General features: G+C 39.7%; 1 protein-coding gene across 2 annotated transcripts in view; it reads right to left on the bottom strand.

The window, feature by feature from the left end:
• Positions 1-5167: 5167 nt before the first annotated feature.
• FZD6 (frizzled class receptor 6) overlaps positions 5168-26333 on the bottom strand; it is a 36452-nt gene continuing 15286 nt past the window's right edge. For both annotated transcript variants that reach the window (XM_017341467.4, XM_002710725.6), the window contains exons 3-7: positions 24592-24788; positions 15047-16064; positions 10774-10922; positions 8522-8950; positions 5168-7299 (exon numbers count right to left, since the gene is read on the bottom strand). In XM_017341467.4, the coding sequence (XP_017196956.2) occupies positions 7131-7299; positions 8522-8950; positions 10774-10922; positions 15047-16064; positions 24592-24788 (1962 nt within the window). In that variant the 3' untranslated portion in view covers positions 5168-7130. The remainder of the gene's footprint in view (positions 7300-8521; positions 8951-10773; positions 10923-15046; positions 16065-24591; positions 24789-26333) is intronic.

Here is a 26333-nt window from a genome sequence, read left to right as displayed (position 1 = left end):
AATAATTAGATAAAAATCTTTTAAAAAATGAATATTTGCAGCTGTCAGGTGAGTGATAACAATTGCTTAAGCTACCAAGATTTTGAGGATTATTTGTTACAACAGTTATCCTAATAACAACGAATACTCGTAACAAGAAGAGACAGAATGAAATTTAACATAGATAGTGAATTTAAAAAGAAATTGTAACATGGAATAGGATTCTTTATTAATTCATTAAAGATACCATATCAAATTCCAACATTCTTCTTCTTTTCTTAAAAGATTTATTTTTTTATTTGAAAGGCAGTTATAGAGAGGCAGAAAGAGAGAGAGAGAGAGATCTTCCATCTGCTGGTTTACTCCCCACGTGGCTGCAATGGCTGGAGCTAGGCTGATCTGAAGCCAGGAGCCAGGAACTTCCTCTGGGTCTCCCACATGGATGCAGGGGCCCAAGGACTTCAGTCATCTTCTATTGCTTTCCCAGGCCATAGCAGAGAGCAGGATTGGAAGTGGAGCTGTTGGGACTCAAACTAGTGCCCATATGGGATACCAGATCTGCAGGCTGCGGCTTTACCTGCTACGCCACAGTGCCACCCCCCACCCTCCACCCCCAGCATTATTCTTAATGATGAAATGCTACAGGCATTTTCATTAAAATATAGGCATTTGGTTTAGCAGTTAAGATGCTGCTTGGGATGCCTGCATCCCCTCTGGAGCCTGGTTTGAGTCCTAGCTACCCTGTTTCCATCCAACTTTCTGCTAATGCACACTCAAAAGGCAGCAGATGATGGCTGGAGTGCTTGGCTCCCTGCTACCTTTGTGGGAGACCTGGACTCAGTATGGGTTTCTTCTTCAGCCTAGCCTAGCACTAGCTGTTTGCAGACATTGTGGAGTGAACCAGCAGATGGAAGATCTCTGTCTATCTGTGTCTCTGTTTCTGTCTCAAATAAAGTGTGGGAATAAAGGAAATAAGACGAAGATGCCTGGTCTTACCACCTTGAGTACTAATGATCCCTGGCCAGAAGTTCTAACTAATAGAGGACAAATCAAATTCCTGTTACTTGAGATGAAAAGATCATTCAGTTAGAAAACCCAGGAAAAAGCAACTGTAAAAAAATTTTTAAAAAGATTTTACTTATTTATTTGAGAGGTAGTGTTACAAAAAGAGAGAGGCAGAGACAGAGGGAGAGACTTTCCATCTGCTGGTTCACTCCCCAAATGGACGGAGCTGAGCCAATCCAAAGCCAGGAACTTCTTCCGGGTCTCCCATGCAGGCGCAGGGACCCAAGCACTTGAACCATCCTCAACTGCTTTTCCAGCCAATAAGCAGAGAAGCTGGATCAGAAGAGCAGCAGCTAGGACAGGAGTCAGTGCCCATATGGGATGCCGGCACTACAGGCGGAAGTTTAGTCTACTACTACTGGCCCCAGTAACTGTAAATTTATCACAGTGACTAAAGGACTTTAATAAAGTCATGTTAAAAATAAATATTAAAAGTCAATGTTTCCTATGTGACTTGTTTAAATTTTTATTTTTAAATTTTTATTTTCCCCCAGAAACCTTTTATGTAAGGTATATAAACTTCATGTATTGGACAAATACAATTTTAGGAACATATTCATAGTGATTCTTCCCTGTCCTATCCCATGCTCCTATCCCCATCATTTTTCCTCCTCCCTCTCCTATTCTCATTCTTATTTTTACTAAGATCTATTTTCAATTAACTTTATACACAGAAGATTAACTCTATACAAAGTAGAGTTCAACAAATAGTATAAAAAACTGCTTCTCAACAATTTTTTGATTTCTCTTTTGATTTCTTCTGACCCACTATTCATTCAGGAACATGTTATTCAGTCTATGTATTTGCATATGTTCTACAGATTCTTAAGTTGTTGATTGCCAACTTCATTTCATTGTGGTCAAAGAAGATGCATGGTATGATTTCATTTTTTTTAATTTGCTCACTTGCTTTATGGCCTAACCTGTGGTCTATCCTAGAGAAAGTTCCATGCACTAGTGAGACGAATATGTATTCTGCATGTGTAGGATGAAAATTTCTGTTGATATCTGTAAGGTCCATTTGGTCTATAGTTTTTTTTTATTAACTCTGTTGTTTCCTTGCTGGTTTTCTGTCTGGTTGATCTGTCCATTGCTGAAAAGTGGAGTATTGAAGTCTCCCATTATTATTGTATTGGAGTCTATATCTTCCTATAGATCCATTAACATTTCTTTTAAATAGCCAGGTGCCCTGTGATTAGGTGCATATATGTTTATAATAGTCACATCTTCCAGTTGAATTGATCCCTTAATCATTGTTGAACTATTTTTTATGGATAGTTTATGAAAATCTATTTATTAAACCCAAATAATTTTTCTATAGAATATAACATGTTGAGAGTACCAAAGTTTATATTTAGATGCATTTATCTCATTTGCCTTTACCCAATTTAAATTAGCAGTTATGATCCCTTAATCATTACATAGACTTTGTCTCTTTTAGCAGTTTTTGTGTTAAAGTCTATTTTGTCTGATATTAGGATGGCTACACCAGCTCTTTTTTGGTTTCTGTTAGCGTGGATTATCTTTTTCCATCCTTTCACTTTCAGTCTGCATGTATCTTTGTTGGTGAGATGTGTTTCTTATAGGCAGCAAATAGATGGGTTTTTCTTTTTAATCCATTCAGCCAGTCTATATCTTTTAACTGGAGACTTGAGGCCATTTACATTCAAGGTGACTATTGATAAGTAATGACTTGGCCCTGCCATTTTCCCATAAATATTCCTATTGTTTACTTTGGATTTCCTTTGTACTTTTACTGGGAGATTTTCTGCCTTCACCTTATTTCATAGTGATGATCATGTTTCTGTGTTTCTAGGCGTAGCACATCTGTAGGCATTTTTTTATTATTATTTTGTTTAAGGAATACAACATCATGCATTTAATATATACAGTTTTGGGAACATGATAATTCTTCCTCCTTTCCCCTGTAAGCACCTTTTGTAAGGCTGGACAAGTGGTGACAAATTCTTTCAATTTATGTTTATTATGGAAGGTTTTTATTTCACCTTCATTCATGAGAACTTTACAGGGTACAGGATTCTGCGTTGACAGTTTTTTTTTTTTTCTCTTAAGACTTGGAATATATCTTACCATTCTCTCCTAGCCTGTAGGGTTTCTGATGAGAAGTCTGCTGTGAGTATAATTGGAGATCTTCAGAATGTACTCTGGCATTTCTCTCATGCACATTTTAGAATCTTTATGTTTTACTCTGGAGAGTTTGACTACAATATGTCATAGTGAAGATGTTTTCTGGTCATGTCTATTAGGAGTTCTATGTGCTTCCTATACTTGGATGTTCCCTTCCCAAATTAGGGAAATTTTTCATAATTATTTCAATTTTAAAAAGGCCTTCTAATCCATTCTCTTTCAGGAACTCCTAAGATCCATATGTTGGGTCATTTGATAGTATCCCATAAATCTAAACAGTGTTTTTTTAGTTTTCTAATTTCTTTTTCTTTTTTTTGTCCAACTGTAAAATTTCTAATTTGTCTTCTAACTTGGATATTCTTTCTTCTGCCTCAGTGAATCTGTTGTTAAGACTTTCCAGCACATTTTTTATTTGTTCTATTGAATTCATCTCTAAATTTTCATTTTCTCTTTAAAATCTTAATTTCATGGAAAAAATTTCATTCATGTCATGTATAGATTTCTTTAGTTCATGGATTTGCTTTTGATTACTTCTAAGTAATCCTACTTTTTGAATTCCATTTCTGGCATTTCTTCAGTCTCTTCATCTTCCCATTCTAGTACTGAAATGTTACTGTGTTCTTTTGGGGGCATCATGTTGTCTTCCTTATTCTTGTTTCTTGAATTGCTATGTTTATTTTTAGGTACTTGTGGAGAAACTCCCCCCCCCCCCCACCATGATGGCTTTTATCTTTGGACTATGCTTCTGTGGCCTACTGGAGTTTCTGCTCTTTCAGTGAATACCCAGAGGCATGTGCTGGATGTGGCCAGGGAGCTCTGTTCAGTGCTCCAGAGTGAAGGGAGTGTCCAAGGTGACACCCAAGTTGGGCATGGTAAATCTCCTTTATTCTATATCTGTATCTATATCTATATCTCAGAGGTTTGTTCAGCTCTGTTGCATAGTCTCACGTTCACCTCCTCTCCTCCAAGGAGACCAATGCCTGGGTGCTAGCCCCAGTGAGTACAATATTCATCTGTGCTGCTGCAAGAACCACACAAAGGATCTGTGCAATCCTTGGTATGAACATGGATCCCACAGCAATGACCCTCACCAGGGAAACAAGGAGCCCCGAGCATGTGGACCCGCCTACAGTGACTGCCTGGAGACCCAGCCACACCCTGCATACTCCCACACAGCCAGTGTTTCCACAATCCCAGCACACAAGGCTCACAGTCACCAGCATCCAGACCCCGTGAATTCTCCCAGCAGTTCAGGTGTCTCCTCTAGGATGATTGCTGGCTGCATGGACCAAGCTGGCATAGCTGTTACACACGTCCAAAGTGGCACCTGCCCTCTCTTGGCTAGTTACAGGATGCCAGTGTCAGGAGGTCAGGAAGAGAGAAACATGCCCCCTCCCCTTTTTTTCCTCTAGGTTGGCAGGTATATTGTCCCCCTTAAGGCTACAAGATATACTCACGCCAGGCTCTTCCCATAGCTTTATCACCAGTGGCTTGGGGTGCTGCAATCTAGACTCACCTCACTCCAAAGCTGAAGCTGAGGCTCTTGGCTGCTGGGGTCCTGAGTTGTGTGCATCCACACTCTCCACGTAGGTCTGCAGTGTCCCTCTAATTTGCATGGAATTTCCTCTACCATTTTCTCACTAACTCAGGGATTGTACTCTCTCCACTTTTTTTTTTTTTTAAACCATCTTCCCCTAGACTAGGGCAGCAAGCTCCCTCCCTCCCTTTTCTGCCATCTTTAAAACTGCTCAATTTTATATTCATAAGATTAACTCTACACCAAGAGTTCAACAAACAGTATGAAGAAAAAAACACTGTTCCTCAACTGTGATTATACTTAGTGAAATAAGTCAGTCCTCAAAAGACAAATATTAAATGTTTTCTGTGATCTGTGGTAACTAATAGAGTACCTAAAATGTAATACATTTTGAGACTCGATGATTGTTTATAGCCCTTGTCTCAACAGACTACAATCTTTTAAAGACAAATTTTATTAATGAAAATATCACACAAAACCAAATTTTTGTATTCAAAGTTATCTCTTTAAAAATGTGGAAAAGTTAATATTTACAACATTTTCCATACAGTACATGATAATTTTCTTTTTATGCTTTAATAGAGAGACAACCAAAAGCATCAGAAAACTTTGTTCAAGGAGTAATGAGAAACAAAATTAAGAAAATTCCTTAATATTTTAAAGTATGTTATATAAAATGTTTTTTGTTTGTTTCCCATCTGATTGGCACATACTATTGACCTAGTTTTTAATGTTCACCAAAAAACTACTTAGTTGAAGAAATGAACTCTGCATAATGTCTGAGAAAGACAGTGAACACCACAAAGTGTTTGTAGTATTCTAAATGTTGCAAACCAAAAGTGAAAGGAAAAGAATAAGCAGCTGTAAATGGTCATAATTGTATCTTGCGTGGTAATAAAACATTAGAAAAAGGAAATAAATTGCACTTGGCCTAATTTATAAAGGACTAACACTTCATCTACTCATTCTCTAGGACACTTGATTTAAAACATGGAGAAGGGTCAGTGAACCGCACAACACAGTCACAATTGGCCACTTGTTCAGTCAGCACCTTATTTCCAGTGCATAGATCTGTGACTTTCCTGAAACAACAATACTCCATGAAATTCACATATTTAAGATGTTAAGGTAGAAGTAAGTGGTTTTAAAATTTTTATTTAGTTGAGAGGCAGATACAGAGGGAACGCTTTCATTTACTGGTTCACTCCCCAAATGCCTACTATGGCCGGGAGGCTAGGGCTAGGAACTCAACCCAGGTCTCCCATATGGGTGGCAGAAAACCAATATTTGCACAATTATCACTGCCTCCTAGGGTCTCCATTGGCAGGAAGCTAGAGTCAGGAGCGGAAGCCAACCATTGAACCCAGGTGCTCTGGTGTGGGACACAGGCATCCCAACCAGTGTCTTCATCACTAGGATAAATGCCTGCCCCCTATCTTGACACAGAGAGCGAAACAGAGAGGGAGAGAGAAACAGAGGGGCAGAGAGGAGGGAGGTAGAGACACAGAGAGAGAGAAAGATCTTCCAATCAGTGGTTCACTTCCCAAATGGTCACAATAGCCAGGGCTGGTCCAGGTACAGTCAGGTGTCAAGAACTCCATTCTGGTCTCCTAAATGGGTGGCAGGGACCCAAGTACTTGGTCCATCTTCTGCTGCCTTCCCAGGCACATTAGCAGAGAGCTGGTTAGAAGCAAAGTAGCTGACACTCAAACCAGCTCTCTGATTTGGGATGCTGGCATAGCAAGCAGTGTCTTAACCTACTATGTCATAATGCCAGCCCCATTCCTCCAAGTGTTTTTTTTTTTTTTTTTTAAAGCTGAATTCCTATTATAAAATCTCCTGGTGTATTAACTATGTTTTATATTATAAAAGAATACAATTTTCCAACCTTCTTATATTCAGTGTAAAACTACCAAAGTAGTGCTAAAATACCAGAAGAGCATAATAAAATATTTGAATAGATTTTCCAGATTTTTCAAAAAAGTTCAAATATATAGAAGCTTATTTTAAAATATATATAAAAAGATACAAGAATATGCTTTAAATACTTCAGCAAAGAAAAATCTTAAACATATAAAAATAGTGAAGTAGCACAGTACATCCTAAAAGACTTTCAACAATAGAATCTTCATAAGTAGAAAAGGAAGATTCTTCTAGCCCCCTCCCCCCACATGATTTAAAAAACAGTAACCTGCACATTTCTGTCTTTAGGTATGCTGTTATCATTAACCTTTGAGGAAATGAGTTGCATTATTCTTGAAATCTACTTTTTCCAGTGTAACAGTTGGCAAAGCAGCTTTAAGTGCAAAAGAACATGGACACGGTCGTTCTTCTAAGACAGTGCTTTGGTCGTCTCCAGTGTAGCAGGAATTTGCCTCCAAGTAATGGGGGAAAGCGTTTCTCAGGTATCTGAGTGACTGCCAGCTCCCTGCTCTTTTCTGACTCCTGGAACCGAGTGAACAAGCAGAGAGGTGGAACCTTTGAGGCTGCCCGGCTCTGAAGAACTGGCGAGCTGCACATTGTTGCTCTGCACTGGGCCAGTGTCAGTGTCATCACTCTTTGGACTTACCCTGGATAAAAGAAAAAGTTGACATACATACATGTGTATGCACAAATACGACGTCAGATTTCTTACAACCGCTATCCACTTTTTGTAAGTTCTACCCTCAATGTGTCCACCTTTATGAGAAAATGATTAAGTAAAAATCTTTACGTATTCCTTAACATTTCAAAATACAAATAAAAATGTATAAAATACAGGTTTCACTGACTTCAGAGACATCAGCAGGCACTACTCATGCCTGAACTGAGCATGGCATCTCATGGGGGAATACAATTATAAGGCAGGATTCCCGCCCTCAGTCCACCATGGATATTACACTGTTTAAGAGGCTGGGAACACAAAGATGAGTAAGACCTCAGCTCTGCCTGTGAGGGTTTGCAGATGTATCAAATTGTAATCCAGGTGTATGAAAACTGTTATGAGAACACAGAAAAGGGGCATTTGGGCTTGGTCATTTATGACCATCTAGGAAAATTTATTTAAAATTTTTTGTTAACACATTAATAATATAACATACTCTTCAATGACCAGAAACTAAAAAATATTTTACAATCATCTTTGTATAAAATGAATCCTTTTAGACAGAACAATAATGTAGTATTAACTAAAACTTAGCCTGTATTTCAGATGAATTTAGCTAAACATTTAAACAACTCGTAACAATTACCATAAGACATGATTATTACTTTCCTATTTGACATGCATACTAATGCTCTTTTCAAAGTTAAGAATAAAAAACTACAGGCTGGTGCTCTGGGCTCGTGGGTAAAGCTGCCTCCTGTGTCGACAGCATCCCATATGAGCACCAGTCTGAGTCCCAGCTGCTTCACTTCCATCTAGCTCCCTGTTAGTGGCCTGGGAAAGCAGCGAAGGATGTCCCACGTGCTTGAGCCCCTGCACCCATTAGGAGACCTGGAAAAAGCTCCTGGCTCCTGGCTTTGACTTGGCCCAGTCCCAGCCGTTGTGGCCATTTGGGGAGTGAACCACCAGATGGAAGATCTATCTCTGTCTCTCCCTCTCTCTCTGTAGCTCTGCATTTCAAATAAATAAAATAAATCATAAAAAAGAATAAAAAATTACCAAATAGCACATTTATAGACGAAACCCAAATGTCCTTGCTTTAAGAGTAAGACATAAAATGTTTTATTTCCAGATATGCTATGCTTTAACAAAAAGCAAGTAATGCAATATTTAAAGTTATGACTTTCGATAAGAAAATGAAGTCTTACCTTCCCTCGCTCCGCACACCCTCAGACACACTGTTCTTAGCCTTCACACTGCCTGCTCGGCTTTTCTTGTCCGCCTGTTCCCCAGAGACCTTGGCACTGGCTGCTGCTGGGGAGGCAGGCTCACCACAGTCTTGTTCTCTTACTTTGGGGGTGCTTGCTCCATCTGCTCTCACCTCTCTCACTGATGCTTCTGGGGAGGTTTGGATTTCTGTCAAGGTTTCTTGTCCTAAGAAATCATGATCAGTGATTGCTACCGCAGACGTGCCATGATTTGCTGTAGCGCCTGTGCTGGTTCCCATGGACTTGGAAATGACCTTCAGCTTATGTGAACTTGGTTTATAGTGCTTCTTTTTGTGCTTAACTTTAGAATTGTGCTTCAAGAAAAACTCACATGACTCCTGTAGTACTCTTCGACTTTCACTGATTGGACTGCAAGACAATCCAAGGAGAGGATTTACTCAATAAATCTGAAGTATTATAGTAGAAGCCATAAAAAGTATCACATTTGAGGAGGCTTCAAAATGTAAATGGAAAAAAAAAAGAATTAAAAGATGTTTATTTCCCATGAACTTTTTGAAGCTCCTTTAGATCCTATATATGCAAAAATACTCATTTGTTAAAATTAGAAATTTTCCATCATTTATGAAGTCTGCTATTATAAATACTCTAAATAGATTTACATAAAGTAAAATCTTTTGTGCATATGCTCTCAGTTGCTTTTCTCAATATAAACAAGAAACTGGTAAGAAATTAAATAGGTCAGGCCGGCGCTGTGGCTCAATAGGCTAATCCTCCGCCTTGCAGCGCCGGCACACCGGGTTCTAGTCCCGGTTGCCCCTCTTCCAGGCCAGCTCTCTGCTGTGGCCAGAGAGTGCAGTGGAGGATGGCCCAAGTGCTTGGGCCCTGCACCCCATGGGAGACCAGGAAAAGCACCTGGCTCCTGGCTTCGGATCAGTGCGATGCGCTAGTCGCAGTGCGCCGGCCGCAGCGGCCACTGGAGGGTGAACCAACGGCAAAGGAAGACCTTTCTCTCTGTCTCTCTCTCTCACTGTCCACTCTGCCTGTCAAAAAAAAAAAAAAAAAAAAAAAAAAAGGAAAGAAATTAAATAGGTCAAATCAGAGGATGATGGCAAATAAACTCAAATCAGCATAAAGGGAATAGTTATATTTGTATCATAAATAAATATATCCAACATAAAAGTAAATCAGAAACAGATGATATAGAATATAATTAATTGTTTTTGTTTAAATTTAATTCTTTTCTTCTAACATTAAAGTTTGCAAGTTACATTAAGGATAGTGTTAGTATACAAGGGTAATTGAAAACATTAAAGGAAAATGGAATAAGAGATGTTTATTTTGGTGTAAAAATTTTGAAATCTGTGCCTAAGGGGTTCTTTGAAAAACTCAAGAAAATTGTGAATTATTAAAAAACAGAGAATGGATTTTAATTTTTTTTGCGCTAAAGTAAACTTATCTATAAAATTCATTTTCCATGAACTTTTTGAAGCATATATATATATATGTAGCATATATATATATAGTGCAAAAAAGTCCAGTTAAATGCAGTTCTTCAGACATAAAAACCATACTTGTGAAAAGAGCTACAGTTCTGAAATTTGGACCACAAAAATGTCATTATACAAACCAGTGGGGAACAATTTTAAAAACTCTATACTTCCTTGTATGTATTGTATATAAATAATTAAAATGAACTATTTACTCCTAAATATAAATCTAAATTATTACACAGTATTCCAAGTTTGAATTTTTACCAACTGAGTCAGGGCAAGTAAGTGAAATTTAGGTCAGAATTGTGTAATAAAATTTATAAGTAGTAAATAATGATCACAATACATCACTTATGTTTGAACCATACTTTAGAGATCTGCTTACATATGTTTGATTCCATTTAATCTTTTACCATTGATAAAATGGGATAAAATTAATAAAGATGCTACACCTAAATGAATGAACCCAATGACAGCAATTAAGAATACTGAATATATACTATAAACTATGGAAGGAAAATGTGCATTTTAGAAATCATTCATGCATATTTCAAATAGACTAGCATGTATCAAAGTCACTAAATGTCAAAGCATAGATCCTCCATGAAAAATTGAATTTGGCAAATTCAATTGAATTTGAATTGAATATAAGCAAACTCAGATAGTACAATAATTTGAATAGTTCTTGATATTTGATCTATTTATTTGAAAATAATGTCAGTAATTCAACAGGTTTCTTACTCTCTCTTGCGATTTCTTTTAAAAAACCCAGCCCATTCTGTGCATGTCTTTTTGCTTCCAACCCAGAAGACGGGAGAGATGCCAACAATTAATGTCATCAGGTATTTTATCATAAACAAAGCCAATTCTGGTCGAGCTTTTGTTTTTGCCTACAAAAGAAATATTAACAATAAAATTTACCATGCCACATTTAAAGTGAAAAGTCTATATTGTCAACATAAAACTTAAACAAAAGTTAAAATCTGTAGTCTGTTTTATTATAAAAGGTTTGAAATGATGTAATATAATAAATGGTGCTTTAATTGCAATACATTCTTTTACCTAAGTCATGAACAAAGAACCTTGATCTGTGTATCAAAATATATGTCTAGTAAGGTAAAAATACTGAAATATACTTTAGGAATTATCTCTTAAATCCTGGCATGATTTTCTGGCATTTCCTCATATGGGTATAGCTGCCTCTTATAATTGCCAAAGTATTTATAAATATTTATCTATTTTCTCTCACCATAATCTATCAGAAAAATACATTTAAACTCATTAAAACAACATATACATATTTTATAGCCTCTATTCACTATTAATGATTATGTTCTAAAATCTGCAACCTTAGAGAAAAATAAATATCTGTAAAATGGGAAAATGTGGAAATTTCATGAAATTAAAATCAGATTTTTAATCATAAATTTTTAAATACTATTTTAAAATGCTGCACAAGTATCAACATATTACACATTCTGCATATCTCGCTTTTAGCATTTAATGAAAATTCTGAGATCATTGTACATTAATGCAAGTAAAGCCCTCCATTATTTTATTTATCTACAAAACAGAGAAGGAGAGAGAGAGAGAGAGAGAGAAAGAAAGGAAGAACTTTTCCATCCATGGGGGTTCACTCTCCAAATCTCTACAACCAAAGCTCTACAGCCAGGGCTGGACCAGGTGGAGGCCAGGAGCCAGGAACTCATGCTGGATCTCTCATGTGAGTTGCAGAACCCAAGTACTTGAACTATCACTTGCTGCCTCTTAGGGTGCACATTAACAGGAAGCTGGAATTGGAAATGAAGCTGAGACTTCTGAAACCCAGGCATTCTGAACCCAAGCAGCATTTTCACTCTGAAGGCAAATGCCCAAACCTTCATTCTTTTTAAAGGCTGTGCCAGGGGCTGACGCTGTGGCGTAGCAGGTAAAGCTGCAGCCTGTGGCGCTGGCATCCCACATGGGTGCCGGTTCAAGTCCTGGCTGCTCTACTTCTGAACCAGCCTTCTGCTATGGCCTGGGAAAGCAGTGGAAGATGGCTCAAGTTCTTGGGCCCCTGCTCCCATGTGAGAGACAGGGAGGGAGCTCCAGGCTCCTGGCTTCAGATCAGCACAGCTCCAGCAGTTGCAGCTATCTGGGGAGTGAACCAGCAGATGGAAGACCTCTCTCTCTTTCTCTCTCTCTCTCTCTCCTTTTCTGCTTCTGCCTCTCTGCAACTGCTTTTCAAATAAATAAATAAATAATTTTTTTTTAGATTTTATTTATTTATTTGAGAGGTAGAGTTCCAGACAGTGAGAGGGAGGGACAGAAAGGTCTTCCTTCTGCTGGTTCACTTCCCGAATGACCACAACGGTCGGAAATGCGCCGATGTGAAGCCAGGAGCCAGGTGCTTCCTTCCAGTCTCCATGCAGGTGCAGGGCCCCAAGTACTTGGGCCATCTTTTCCTGCTTTCCCAGGCCACATTAGAGAGCTCGATCAGAAGAAGAGCAGCCAGGACTAGAACTGGTGCCCATATGGGATGCCGGCGCCACAGGAGGAGGATTAACCTACTGTACCACAGCGCCAACCCCAAATAAATAAATCTTTAAAAAAAAAAAAGGCGGCCAGCGCCGCGGCTCACTAGGCTAATCCTCCGTCTAGCGGCGCCGGCACACTGGGTTCTAGTCCCGGTCGGGGCGCCGGATTCTGTCCCGGTTGCCCCTCTTCCAGGCCAGCTCTCTGCTGTGGCCAGGGAGTGCAGTGGAGGATGGCCCAGGTGCTTGGGCCCTGCACCCCATGGGAGACCAGGAAAAGCACCTGGCTCCTGGCTCCTGCCATCGGATCAGCGCGGTGCGCCGGCCGCAGCGCGCCGGCCGCGGCGGCCATTGGAGGGTGAACCAACGGCAAAGGAAGACCTTTCTCTCTGTCTCTCTCCCTCTCTCACTGTCCACTCTGCCTGTCAAAAAAAAAAAAAAAAAAAAAAGGCTGCTATGTTGTATGGATGAACCATAACTTATCCAACTACTTGTATTAATGGATATGTAGGTTATTTTGCAAATAATGTTACAATGACTATCTTTGTATTACACAATGTATTATGTATTACATAATTTTTCACATCTGTGAGCACATCTGCCTAAAATTCACAGAAAGGCAGAATCATAGTATGTGCATTTAAAATCCGATACATACTGTCAAATTGCTTCTTGCAAAAGGTTGAACAAATTGAAATTCTTGATAGCAAAATGTGAGAATGCATATTTTGCCAGTTTCACCAGCACAGAGGGGATAAAAGCTTCAGATGTTTGCTAAGTCATACATAGGGGGGTATAAATTAATTTTAATACACATTTCCTACTGTAGTATTTTTCACATCTTTAAGAATGCTTTTTAATTTTTCTATTTCATGAATACTCTTATCTTTTTCACATTTTTATATCAGATTGTTGTTTTTCTTACTGATTTGTATGAACTCTATAAATTAGCCTTTCAATTACAACATAATATGCACATAAATGTCTCAGCTTGTTTCAATTTTGACAATGGGTTTTTTATTTATTTTTGCCATGGAGTATATCAGGCAATGTTTTCTTTTATAGTTCCTAAATTTGATGTCATTCTTATAGATTCTTTTTCCACTTGAGGAGTATAATGTTCTCAATCTATGTTCTATTCTTTCTTACAGGAAACATAACTTAAAAAAATAAAGCTCTTTAACTTTTTTTTTTTAGAGAAACATTGGTATAGAGTTGTGATTCCCAATTTAATCGGCATCAGAATAATCAGCTTCTTCTTTTTTTTTTTTTTTTTTTTTTGGACAGTGAGAGAGAGAGAGACAGAGAGAAAGGTCTTCCTTCCGTTTGTTCACCCCTCAAATGGCCGCCATGGCCGGAGCTGCGCCCATCTGAAGCCAGGAGCCAGGTGCTTCTTCCTGGTCTCCTACATGGGTTCAGGAGCTCAAGCACTTGGTCCATCCTCCACTGCCCTCCCAGGCCACAGCAGAGAGCTGGACTGGAATAGGAGCAACTAGGACTAGAACCCGGCGCCCATATGGGATGCCGGTGCCGCAGGCAGAGGATTAACCAAGGTAGCCACGACATCGGCCCCAGCTCTTTAACTTTTGAGCAGTATGTAATAGTAGTCCTCCCCCACATTTGTCTGAGGAATCTAGGAGACACTCAACACGGCAGCTTCACTCTAAGACATGGCTGCCTTAGTCAGTATGTAGTAAGAGCAGACTGTGGACAGCATGCAAGGCAAGTAGCACTTTAATCCCCACATAGCAGGCTAACATTTAGGATCCACCATGGTATAAAACAGTCAATTTCTAGGATATATAATACAGACTGTGATAGTTCTCATGTTTAATATAGTTAATATCATACCTATTAAACACAAAAAATTTCTATTAGAAAAATATCAACTAAAATGCTTTAAGAAATGTCATAGTTTCAGAAGTCTGGTGTTTTGAATCTTAGAAATATCAGCTTTATACTAATCATACGCATCAGAAACATATGAAACCACTTCATTTTAATTGCTCTTATCAGCTTAGAAATGATAGGATAGGTTAGGTAAAAAATAAATTGTCTACTGTAAGTATTTCCAGTGCAAAATGTTGCAAGATAATGTGATTAAATTAAATTCATCCAAAAAAGGATGTCCTCTACTAATGGAAGAATTAAAAAACAATCTTCAGTTCAGCAGAAGTCACTCCTCTTTTTCCCTCTGGCAAGGCCTGTTCTTCTACTCTCTTCTTCATTATTATCAATCTGCTTTTGCAACCCAATTTAATCTTTAAAACGATAGCTAAAGGAGGCACCATAATACAGTAACTGAAGCTAAAGCTTGAGGAACGAATGCTTAGGACACTTGTCACAGCTTCAGCTGGTGCAGAAGGAACCATTCCCAATGTCCGTTTCATTATAGTTCTCAGCTAAAATAAAAATTTTTGTCCATGACTAATAGGTATATTTCCAGGGAACATTTTGACATTAAAAGTAAAGAGTGATATAATTCACATGACAGCTTTTACCTGATAGGGACAAGGAATATGGTACTGACGACAGTGATCGGACACCCACGTTATCTCCCAGGTGATCCTGTTCACTTGTTCATACACATAACATCCAAGGAGTGTCACTAATGGCACAAGATACAGGCCACTGAAGACCCCAATTCGAATCATAAATTTCTTTAGTTTCTCTTGGTTCCGGCCATCATGTTGTATAACCTGTCGCACATGATTTAAGGAAATAATACCAGCTAAAAGAAGAGACAGCCCAACAAACACACAAAGGCACAGTGGCAAGAGTACAAAGTAGCGAGAAGCATCCAGATCATACAGGCCAACAAAGCAAACCCCACTAATGTTGTCTCCTTCAACCTTGTTCATTGCAAGAAGCATAACAGTCAGAAAACCTGGTATTCCCCAGGCAACAGCATGAAACCACACTGCTTTTTGTTCAATGGCTTCACAACTCCATTTTCGTCCTGCTGCTAAGAACCAAGTAATGGTCAGAATCACCCACCACACGGTGCCAGCCATTGTGAAAAAATACAGAAACATAAACAAAACGGTGCAAGCCTTATTTTGAGAGCCTAGGACAACTGTGTCGCCAAGTTCCAGCTTCTCATCCGCCTTGTTACAGGCTGTGTTATTGCCTAGCAGAAATCCAATAAAGTATATAAGAGATACAATGCTGTAACAGACAGAATAATAGATAATTGGTCTCTCTGGGTATCTGAATCTCTTGACATCAATTAAAAAAGTAAGGAATGTGAACAGAGTTGCACACAGACAAAATATTGAAACTATTCCAATAAAACTTTTGGCAAACTCCAGCTCATCGCTTTTAAAATACATGTTGGGGCATGGAGGTGCACATTGGTCAATTCCCAGAAACTTGTATCCTTGTCCCCCAGAAGTCTTAAGATGCCTTGGACACCAAAACCCAATGTCTCTTTGAACTTGCTCTGTTTTCTTCTGAGGACCAAGAAACTCTGTGTGTGGATCGAAAGTTACAGGAGCAGTCTCATCGCAGTATTGTAATCTGTAAAGATAACAAAAATTAAATACATGAAGTCAACAATTTTATTGATCCATTATTTTAATGCTATGCTTTCCAACCATAAAATATTATCTTATGTAATCATAATTATTGGAAAGAAATACAAAACTAAATAGATTATAGGCTAAAAGAATTGGGTAGAAAGTTTTGAATTTCACTAAAATCTTGTGGCTGTTAATAAGGCTCCAACACACTAATATATATATATATATATTATAAGTACAAAGCAGGTGAGCGTGAAAATCCACTGGGGAAAAATTAGTGAAGTAATAATTTTAAGAGATTTTGTATATTTAATTAAAAGGCACAGTTTGAGACAGAGAGAGAGACACACAGACAGAGAGATCTTCCATCTGCTGTTCACTCCCCAAATGGCCCTATTGGCCAGGGCTGGGCCAGGTCAAAGCCAGGAGCCTGAAATTCCATCTGGGTCTCTCATTTTGTTAGCAAGGCCCAAATGCTTGGGCCATCATCCGCTGCCTTCCAAGGTACATTAGCAGGGACCTGGATTAGAAGTGGAGCAGCTGGGACTCAAAGCAGCACTTATTTGAGAAGCTGGCATCACAGGCAGCAGCTTAACCTGCTGTGCAACAACACTGGCCCTGAATTTAAAAAATTTTAATTAATTTCTGCTTTTAAAACTAAATACTGGGGGCTGGTGCTGTGGCACAGCCAGTTAAAGCCCTAGCCTGAAGTACCAGCATCCCATATGGGCACCAGTTCTAGTTCTGCCTGTTCCTATTCCAATCCAGCTCTCTGCTATAGTCTAGGATAGCAGTGAAAAATGGCCCAAGTCCTTGGGCCCCTGCACCCACGTAAGAGACCTGGAAGGAGTTCCTGGATCTTGGCTTCGGATCGGTGCAGCTCTAGCTGTTGTGGCCATCTGGGGAGTGAACCAGCAGATGAAAGACCTCTCTCTCTGTCTCTACCTCTCTCTGTAACTCTTTCAAATAAATAAAATAAACCTTAAAACAAACAAACAAACAAAAAAAAAAACTAAATACTGGGGCCGGTACTGTGGCTGCAGTGGGTTAAAGCCCCAGCATGTAGCACTGGCATCCCATATGGGCGCTGGTTCCAGTCCTGGCTGCTCCTCTTCTGACCCAGCTCCCTGCTAATGTGCCTAGGAAAGCAGTGGAGGATGGTCCAAGTTCTTGGGCCCCTGCAACCATGTAGGAGACCAGGAAGAAGCTCCTGGCTCCTGGCTTCAGATCGGCTCAGCTCCAGCCATTGTGGCCATTTGGGGAATGAACTACTCAATGGAAGACCCCTTCTCTCTCTCTGTCTCTACCTCTCCCTGTATCTCTGTCTTTCAAATAAATAAATCTTTAAAAACAACAACAACAACTAAATACTGGGGCGGGTGCTGTGATGCAGCAGGTTAAGTTGCTGCCTGTGATGCTGGCACCCCATATAGGCACCTGTTCAAATTCCAGCTGCTCCACTTCAGATTCGGCTCCTTGCTAATGTGCCTGGGAAAACAGCAGAAAATGGCCCAAGTCCTTGGGACACTGCACCCACGTGGGAAACTCAAGATTTAGCTCCAGGCTCTTGGCTCCTGCCTAGCCCAGCCCTGGCTGTTGCAGCCATTTGTGGAATGAACCAGCAGAAGGAAGATTTCTCTCTCTTCTCTCTAACTCTTTCAATTAAATTAAAAAAAAAAAAAAAACACAACTAAATACTTGGGCACTGGTGTTGTGGTACTGAGTTAAGCCGCCACCTGGAATTCCAGCACACCATCGGCACACTGGTTCAAGTCCTAGCTGTTCTTCTTCTAATCCAGCTTCCTGCTGCTGTGCCTGGGAAGGTAGCAGAATATGGCCCATGTGCCTGGACTCCTGCCACCCCTATGAGAGATGCAGATAGAGCTCCTGGCTTCAGCCTGGCCCAGCCTGGGTCATCATGGTCATTTGGCAAGTAAACCAGCAGATGGAAGATCTCTCTGTTACTCTGTCTTTCAAATAAATAAATAATTTTTTTTTAAAAAAAGACTAAATACCTACGAAAGAATTTTTTTCTGAATTGGTAGTCTATAGACAGAGTACCGGCATGTCTGTTTACAGTGTTTGAGATGTAAGCTTTGGAGAAATTTACTTTTTTCTTAGATTTATTTTCTTGAAAGACAGAATGAGAGTGAGGAAGAGAGAGAGAGAGAGAGGAGAATCTTCTATCTGTTGCTTCACTTCTCAAATGGTCATAATGGTAGCGACTTGGGACAGCTCAAATCCTGGAGCCTCAGCTCCACCCAGGTCTCTCAGGTAGGTGCAGGGGCCAAAACACCTGGGTCATCTTCCACTGCTTTTCCAGGCACATTAGCAGGGACCTGGGTTGGAAGTGGAGCAGCTGGGACTCAAACGAGCACTCTGACACAGGATGCCAATGTCACAGGCACCAGCTTACTCTGCTGTGCCACAACACTGGAGCCCCTCTTTTAATTTCTGATACCCACAAGCAAAATACAGCAATTGCATGACCTAAGTGATGACAACAAAAATGACTGAGATCTTTCCCCAGATTGACAGCATAGCATTCTTCAAAAAAGTCAAGGATACCATGGAGAGGGAGCCTAAGGACCAGCCTAACCCACACCCCCGATCTGTTTAGGTTTGGCTGTTTTCCTCAGGTCACTCAGTCCTGGGTGATCCACAGGAAAATTTGTCTTGAGCAGAACTTTATCTCTGAGTCAAGTTTCTTTACTCTGGTATTTTGGAGCACCAATATGGCTTTAAAAGTAATGGGGGGTGGTGCTTAAGGAGAAAGCACTTTAAATATGCCTTAATATATCTTAGATTTAAAAAATGAAATATATGACCATAAAATTTATATTTATGTATTTAATAGCTTTACTAAAACATCATATATATCAGTTTTGTTTTAAACCTTTCTAAATAAAGCAAGAGAACAATCCAGATACAGCTGGCACCCCTTTCTGGTGCTATGACCTTCTCTCTCTTCTCAGATGTTCTCATGACTAGAAATTCAATTTTTATTCTTCTCAAACATCTAAAAGTATTTTTATTATACTATTTACTAAGTGTAACTGTATATAATACCATTTCATACCTTTTGAACTTCATATAAATGATGTCATTCCATAATTTATTTTAAACTCAACACCATATTTTTTAGATTTATCCATCTTGACCGATGTGGGTCAACTGCACTCATTTTATCAGTTGTGGCAGTAGTATAGTGTGTAAGTGCATGGCCATCCACTAACTGCTCTTCTACTAGGACAGTGCTACAGTCAATTTTCTTGTTTATGACTCCTTGTGTTAGAGATCTTACAGACATATATCTTTTAGGATGTAAGGTATGAGTATTTACAACTTTATATTATTCAACTGACACTGAAAATGATTATGCATCTACCAGAAGTGTGCGAGTTCCACAGAAGTTCTGTAGTATCTTTAGTCTTGAAATAAAAAACCAAAAATCCAGCTAGCTTCCTTCCCCAAGTTATACATTATCGTATTATACCAGTAGAATATTTAAAATTACAAGGCCCTAATATCTAGAAAACAGGAAATTAAAGTAATAAATATTGATGTGTAAAGCTTATTGAATTGATAATAAAGTTCATTCATGATATAACCATGCTTAAAATCCAATTTTTCAATATGAACTCTAATGGCAATTGATCAAGCCAATCATTATTTATTATGTTTATTATTAAAGAAAGGCTCAAACTTCAGAGACAGTAGGAGCCTGGCACTGTGGTATAGTGGGTAAAGCTGCTGCCTGCAGTGCCAGCATCCCATATGGACACTGGTTCTAGTCCTGGCTGCTCCACTTGTGATCCAGCTCTCTGCTATGGCCTGGGAAAGCAGTGTAAGATGGCCCAAGTCCTTGCGCCCCTGCTCCCATGTGAGAGACCCGGAGGAAGCTCCTGGCTCCTGGCTTCAGATCAGCACAGCTCTGGCCATTGTGGCCATCTGGGGAGTGAACCAGCAGATAGAAGACCTCTCTCTCTTTCTCCCCCGCCCCTTTCTCTCCAAGTCTCTGCCTCTGTGTAACTCTGCCTTTCAAAATAAATAAATAAATCTGAGATTTTTATATCCAATAAAGACACATTGTCTTGCAAAATGTTACACTAATACTGATAAGATATATGAAAATATACATAGTTGGCATCTTGACCTTAAAACAGAATATTTCATGTTGTTAGAACATATGCTAATTTAGCTCATTTGCATTATTTTTGTTTTGAAATTCACTTATTAATTTAAAAACCTGTCACAGTAAAGTGGGTAAGGGGTTGAAATGCCTGCTGACATATCACTTCAGGAGGGAATGTTATTAAAGCAAGATAGGTATACCTTTGTGAGGTGATGAGTTTGACTACCATAACAAAGACAGGAACATGAGGAAAAGAAAAAATCGTAAGGGAAAGTGATAAGATTCCATAGGCTCTCAGGAGGTATGGTGATACGCACTGCGTGGGAAAACAAGTGAGAAAAGGGCAGGAACGCGACAGGGCATCATGAGAAGGATTAAACTACTGGCAAACTGTCCGAGCATGGCTTGAGCTAGAAGTGCAAAGAAAGCAAGCCCAGTTTGTCTCAAAACTTCCTCAGAGCCTGTGCTCTGAGGAAACTATGAATGCAGAAGACATGCACCCTGGGAGGCAGCTGATGAAGGCTCAAGTACTTGAGGCCTTGAGAGACCCAGACTGAGTTCTGAGCTCCTGTCTTTGGCCGGGCCTAGCTCTGGTGGTTAGCGGTATTTGCGTAGTGAACCAGCAAAGAAGTACCCCGCCCCCCTTAGCCTGCCTTTCAAATAAATAAAAATAAACTTTAAAAAAAAAAAAGACTGAATGCACCTTTTTAATCTCGCTGTGAAGGCAAAGGCATTCTCTGGACGCCCAAGTGCTTGATGTGCGCCAGAACCACACAGTTCTACTGTCTTCATGTTTTCACCACAAAGCTAAATGTGTTAAACTTTCTACTCTGCTAGGAACTGTTCAATGAGCTAGAACTGAGGTTTTAATCAGAAGTTCCCCCTTTCTCTCTGTGCGTTTTTAGTAAAAGAAGATGCCACAAAAGCCTAAAGGAAACGAGAATAAAACTATTCTATGAGCCGTTAACATTATATCATTTAAAAAACTTTTCAAATTTTTAAAAAGATTTATTTTGTTTCTTTGAAAGGCAAAGAGAGAGTTACAAAGAGAAAGGGAGAGACAGATCTTCCATCTACTGGTTCATTCCCCAAATGTTTGCATCAAAAGTGGAATAGCCAGGATTCAAACCAGCACCCATATGGGATGCCAGCACTGCAGGTTGTAGCTTAATCCACTGTGCCACAATGCCAGCCTCATATGTGACATTTATAAGGGAACACTTATGATTTGCTTTACAATACTGCAATACAGATTAATATAGGGTTTACATAATTTAGAAATAGATTTTACTTTTAAATTCAATGTATCAATCATTCTCAAACATGAAATAAATTTTATTTGGCTAAATTACAAGAAAAAATGCATCAATTTCCCAACAAAGATCAAGATTCCAAAAGAGTCAAGAATGGCAACGTAGATGCCAGTGTAAATTTTAAGTTGTTAACTCTCCCAATTTGAAATTGAGTAGGAAATCCCATAAAAAAGAAAAAGATATTTTTTCTATATGTCTTATCTCCTAACATAAATACAACTTTTTTATTTCATTGTCTCTCTCCCTCCCTAGAAATGCAAGATCCCCAGTTTTGGAAAATTTTGCCTATTATATCTTTAGTGGCTAGAGCTGTCCGAACACAAAGTATAATGGCAGTATGTGATTTGTTGAATGAGTTACCAGTTTTCTCTCCTCTCCTTCTGCTGTCCTTATCCTTGGTGACTTGACCATCCATGTGGATGACCCAGGGATACTCTGGCTTGTCAACTCCTTAACCTCCTCATCTCCAAAGACTATCCCTAACCTACTCTGACCACCTGCAATCATGGACACAAAGAACCCGACCCCAACCTATCAGTGCACACTAGCTCCAAAACCAACCACAGCATCCTGCCTTTGTTCTGCAAGCTCCTATCCTGTGCCTCTAAAAAACAAATATTTTATTGGGATTTCTTCTAGCCCATCTCCACGCTTCAGTCCTTTTCTGTCTTTTGCTCCTCACCCATTTTGACTTTAATGGGTTGCCACTTAGTAGCATCCTTCTCACTATCCTTCATTTTAAAACTGTTCCTTTATCTGACAAGCCCCAACCACAGACAACTACATGTTTCTTCTGTATTTAACTTAGCCCCAGGCATTCTACTATTGCTAGAGAAAGCCTCAATGGGTCAGATGAGATCCATTACAAATTCAGAATCACCTCCCTGACTTAAAATGTTAGGAAGACTCTCTGGTCTACTCACTCTCGCTCTCTCTATAACTGCAACTTCGTTTTCTCTTTCTACTTCACAAGGGAAATAGAAGCCATTGGAAGGGAACTCTGCAACAACCCTTACCAAACACACAGACCTACCATTATGCATAGCCATCCAGCCATCCTATTCTCTTTCCTGCTGTTAAAACGGAGGCTCTTCCTATCGATGGCCCACTGGCCCACATTTCTCTGTGCTTGGAAATCCTATCTCCTCATCAGAAAGCTTCTACTGTTGATTGTCTCTTCTACTTCATATATGCTCAGCTCTTCCTTGTTCTTAGCAGTTCTTAAAGGCATCAGTTCTTCCCCATTAAATGCAAATCCTTTCCCATTAAACCCAGAGAACTCCTATCAGTTCTTAGTTATTGGCCATTAAAATACAATCTCCCTGGCGCAAGCCTTTACCCTGATTGTTAAGATACTGGTTGAAATGCCTATGTCCTTTGGGGCCCACGCTGTGGCCAGCAGGTTAATGCCCTGGCCTGAAGTGCAGGCATCCCATATGAGTGCCAGTTTGAGTCCCGGCTGTTCCACTTCCTGTCCAGCTCTCTGCTATGGCCTGGGAAAGCAGTAGAAGACAGCCCAAGTTCTTGGGCCCCTGCACCCACGTGAGAGACCCAGAAGAAGCTCCTGGCTCCTGGCTTTGGATCGGCGCAGCTCCAGCCATTGTGGCCAATTGGGGAGTGAACCATCGGATAGAAGATCCCTCTCTACCTCTCCTTTCTCTGTATAATTCTGCCTTTCAAATAAATAAATAAATCTTACAAAAAAGAAAAAGAAAAAAAGAATGCCTGTGCCCCGTACTGGAGTCCCATACCCAGCTCTAGCTCCTGACTCCAGCTTCCTGTTAATGCACACTCTGGGAGACAGTGGTGATGGCTGAAGTAGTTGGGTTTTTGCCATCCACGTGGGAGACCCAGATTGAGTTCCTGGCTCCCAGCCTCAGCCTGGCTCAGCTGCAGCCTTGAGCAGCATTCAGAGAGTTAACCTCTGTCTTTCCCTCTCTCTCTCCCTCTGTGTCTCTTTGCCTCCCAAAAAACAAACCATTTCCATGACCCTCCCCTTCTCTTCCTCTTTTATAACCAAATTTCCTGAGAATTATCCATGTGTCTTGTTTCATTTTCCACTCACTCCTTCACTCTTTGTCCCAATTACTTCAGTGAAATACAAGGCAATAATGACCTTTTCAACAGGCAGCATCAGATACTTCCTCTGCCTTCAATACCCTTGTACCTTCTGGACACACATTTCCCATTTTCCCAATTCAGTTGTAACCACATGACTGATACCTTGGCAACAGGAATGTGAATGAGAAAAGTATGATACTCCCAGTCTGAAGCAGTTAGTAAGAAGTATGAGTTTTTTTTGCCTTCTCTCTTGCCCATCTGCATGGTTGTCACAGGTACAAAATGGAAGGTGTCTAGATTCCAGAGGCACATGGCCAAATATGGCTGCCCAATCCTCATTAGGCTGTGACACTGGGCCAGGCTCTATAGAGAAGCTAACAGGATCATGCCATCTACTCCAATTTTAAAATGCTTCACTTCTCATTGCGTTTAGCATAAAAGCAGGACAGATAGGTTCTGAATGGTCTGACTGCTGCTTCTCTCCTTCCTCATTTTGTACCACATTCTTTCTTAGCCTCAGCATGCTAGTCACACTGGCTTTCTCATTCCCGGAATATGGCAACCTTCTTGGTGCCACAGGGTCTAAACAAGCTACTCCCACTGTCACAAATGCTCTTTCCTCCCCTTGCTATCTAGTTACCTCTGTCTTACCCTTCATACCTAGGCTCGATTGTCATCTCCTTTCCTTTTCCCAGTTTAGGTCAAAGGCACCACCACATGTTCTCATAGAACTATGCACCTCTCCTTTGCTGCAGAACAATCATAATTTTACATTTATTTGCATAGTGATTTGACTACTATCTGTTCCTCTCACCTGTCAGTTCTATGAGTAAGAACCAGGTCTGTGTTTTACTCACTACTGTGTCCACAACACTTACCACTATAGTGCCTGGCATGTATTAGTGTGGAATAAACATCTGTTGAATTACATACTGAGAACCTGTCACTAACATTCTAAAGAGCTAACACCAATATTAAAATATTACTAGGAATATTTAGTGAAAAATATAGTTTACCTGTTACACTCGAGTTCCTCTGGCCATCGGATCCCAAAAGTGTCAATCAATTTTCTGCAATCTGAATATACTTTCTCACAAAACTTACGACAAGGTGGAATTACATGAATTTGCTCTGTACAGCTTGGTATAAAAGCTTTGCAAAGGAAAGTTTCAACATTTGGTGAACATTCCAGATTTGCAAGGGGAAGAAAATGCTATTAGGGAAAACAGACAAGGTTAGAAAACATTTTAATAAAAAGTGAATGAAATTAGTTGATTTACTGTTTAAGGTATATACTTTATCACTATACTATATTTAAAGAATCTTTAAATCTCCCTCTCACTATAACCAAATTTTGAGGAAGCAACTTTAGTCTATTAGACCTATGATTTTTTCATACACAATGGAATACTATTATTTTATTCAATTACACACACACATTTTTTTTTCAAGACGACATGGAATACTACAGTGAAACTGCTTGCCAGAGTCATCACTAAACTCCAAAGCATCAAATCTGATAAATTCTGGGTCTTTATTCAACTCAACTTTTAACACTTGACCTGATGAATATCATCCTCCTGGGGCACTTTTTACACTTATCTCCTAGGATACTGATTTTCTTGAAGTTCTACATATCCTAGCTTTTTTTTTTTTTTTTTTTTTTTTTTTGACAGGCAGAGTGGACAGTGAGAGAGAGAGAGAGAAAGGTCTTCCTTTTGCCGTTGGTTCACCCTCTAATGGCCGCTGCAGCTGGTGCGCTGTGGCCGGCGCACCGCACTGATCCGAAGGCAGGAGCCAGGTGCTTCTCCTGGTCTCCCATGGGGTGCAGGGCCCAAGCACTTGGGCCATCCTCCACTGCACTCCCTGGCCACAGCAGAGAGCTGGCCTGAAAGAGGGGCACCGGGACAGAATCTGTTGCCCCGACTGGGACTAGAACCCGGTGTACCGGCGCCGCTAGGTGGAGGATTAGCCTATTGAGCCACGGCACTGGCTCATATCCTAGCTTTCTGCTGGCTATTACTTTTCTGATTCTTTTCCACTCTTCCGCTGTACAAATTGAAATGCTCCAAGGCTCAGTCCTCAGACCTCTCCTCTATCTATGGCTTCCATCCTTGCTGTGAACCCTAGACTTCAATGAACATTTGATTCCTGGACAACTCCACTTGTCTGTCAATAGGCACCTCAAATCAAACATATCCCAAAAACTAGAATGTAAATTCCACGAGGAAAGGGACTTGTTTATTTTGTTCAACACTGTATCTCCAATGTCTAGAATAAAAGTGTCTGCTCCTTAGTGATTTCTCTATATTTACTGAATAAATAAATCCCCAAAACAATGAATGAACAAGGATAAGACATATCAATAAAAAACTTGAATATCACAATAAATAGATTATAAATGCTCCCACAGAGGCAGAAAACAGGATACAAGCAAAGATATTAAATTTTGAATATTTAATAATATTAGATGCTAAAGACAATGAAGAAATAACTCTGAAATTCTGAAAGAAAGTTACTTTCAACCTAGAATTTTGTTCTATTCTACTTTAAAAAGGAAAAGGAATGGCATTTTTGGCTCTATGAGAAACAATTTTAACTTTCAGTTTTCTCTTCTTATAAAACAATTAGAAAATACAATATTGAGGAATATATGAATAAACCAGGAAGGAAAATAATATGGGACTCAGGATTAGTTGATCCAACATTGAAAAATAAGAAGATAAGTGGTCTGCATGACAGCCGTGAGTCTAGTCCA

The sequence above is a fragment of the Oryctolagus cuniculus genome, chromosome 6 (genome assembly GCF_051225735.1).
Source record: "Oryctolagus cuniculus isolate XC-2025 breed Fujian yellow rabbit chromosome 6, ASM5122573v1, whole genome shotgun sequence".
NCBI classification, from domain to species: Eukaryota; Metazoa; Chordata; class Mammalia; order Lagomorpha; family Leporidae; genus Oryctolagus; species Oryctolagus cuniculus.
The sequence above is the reverse complement of the archived record's forward strand: the minus strand, read 5'-3'. Positions and strand labels throughout refer to the sequence as shown.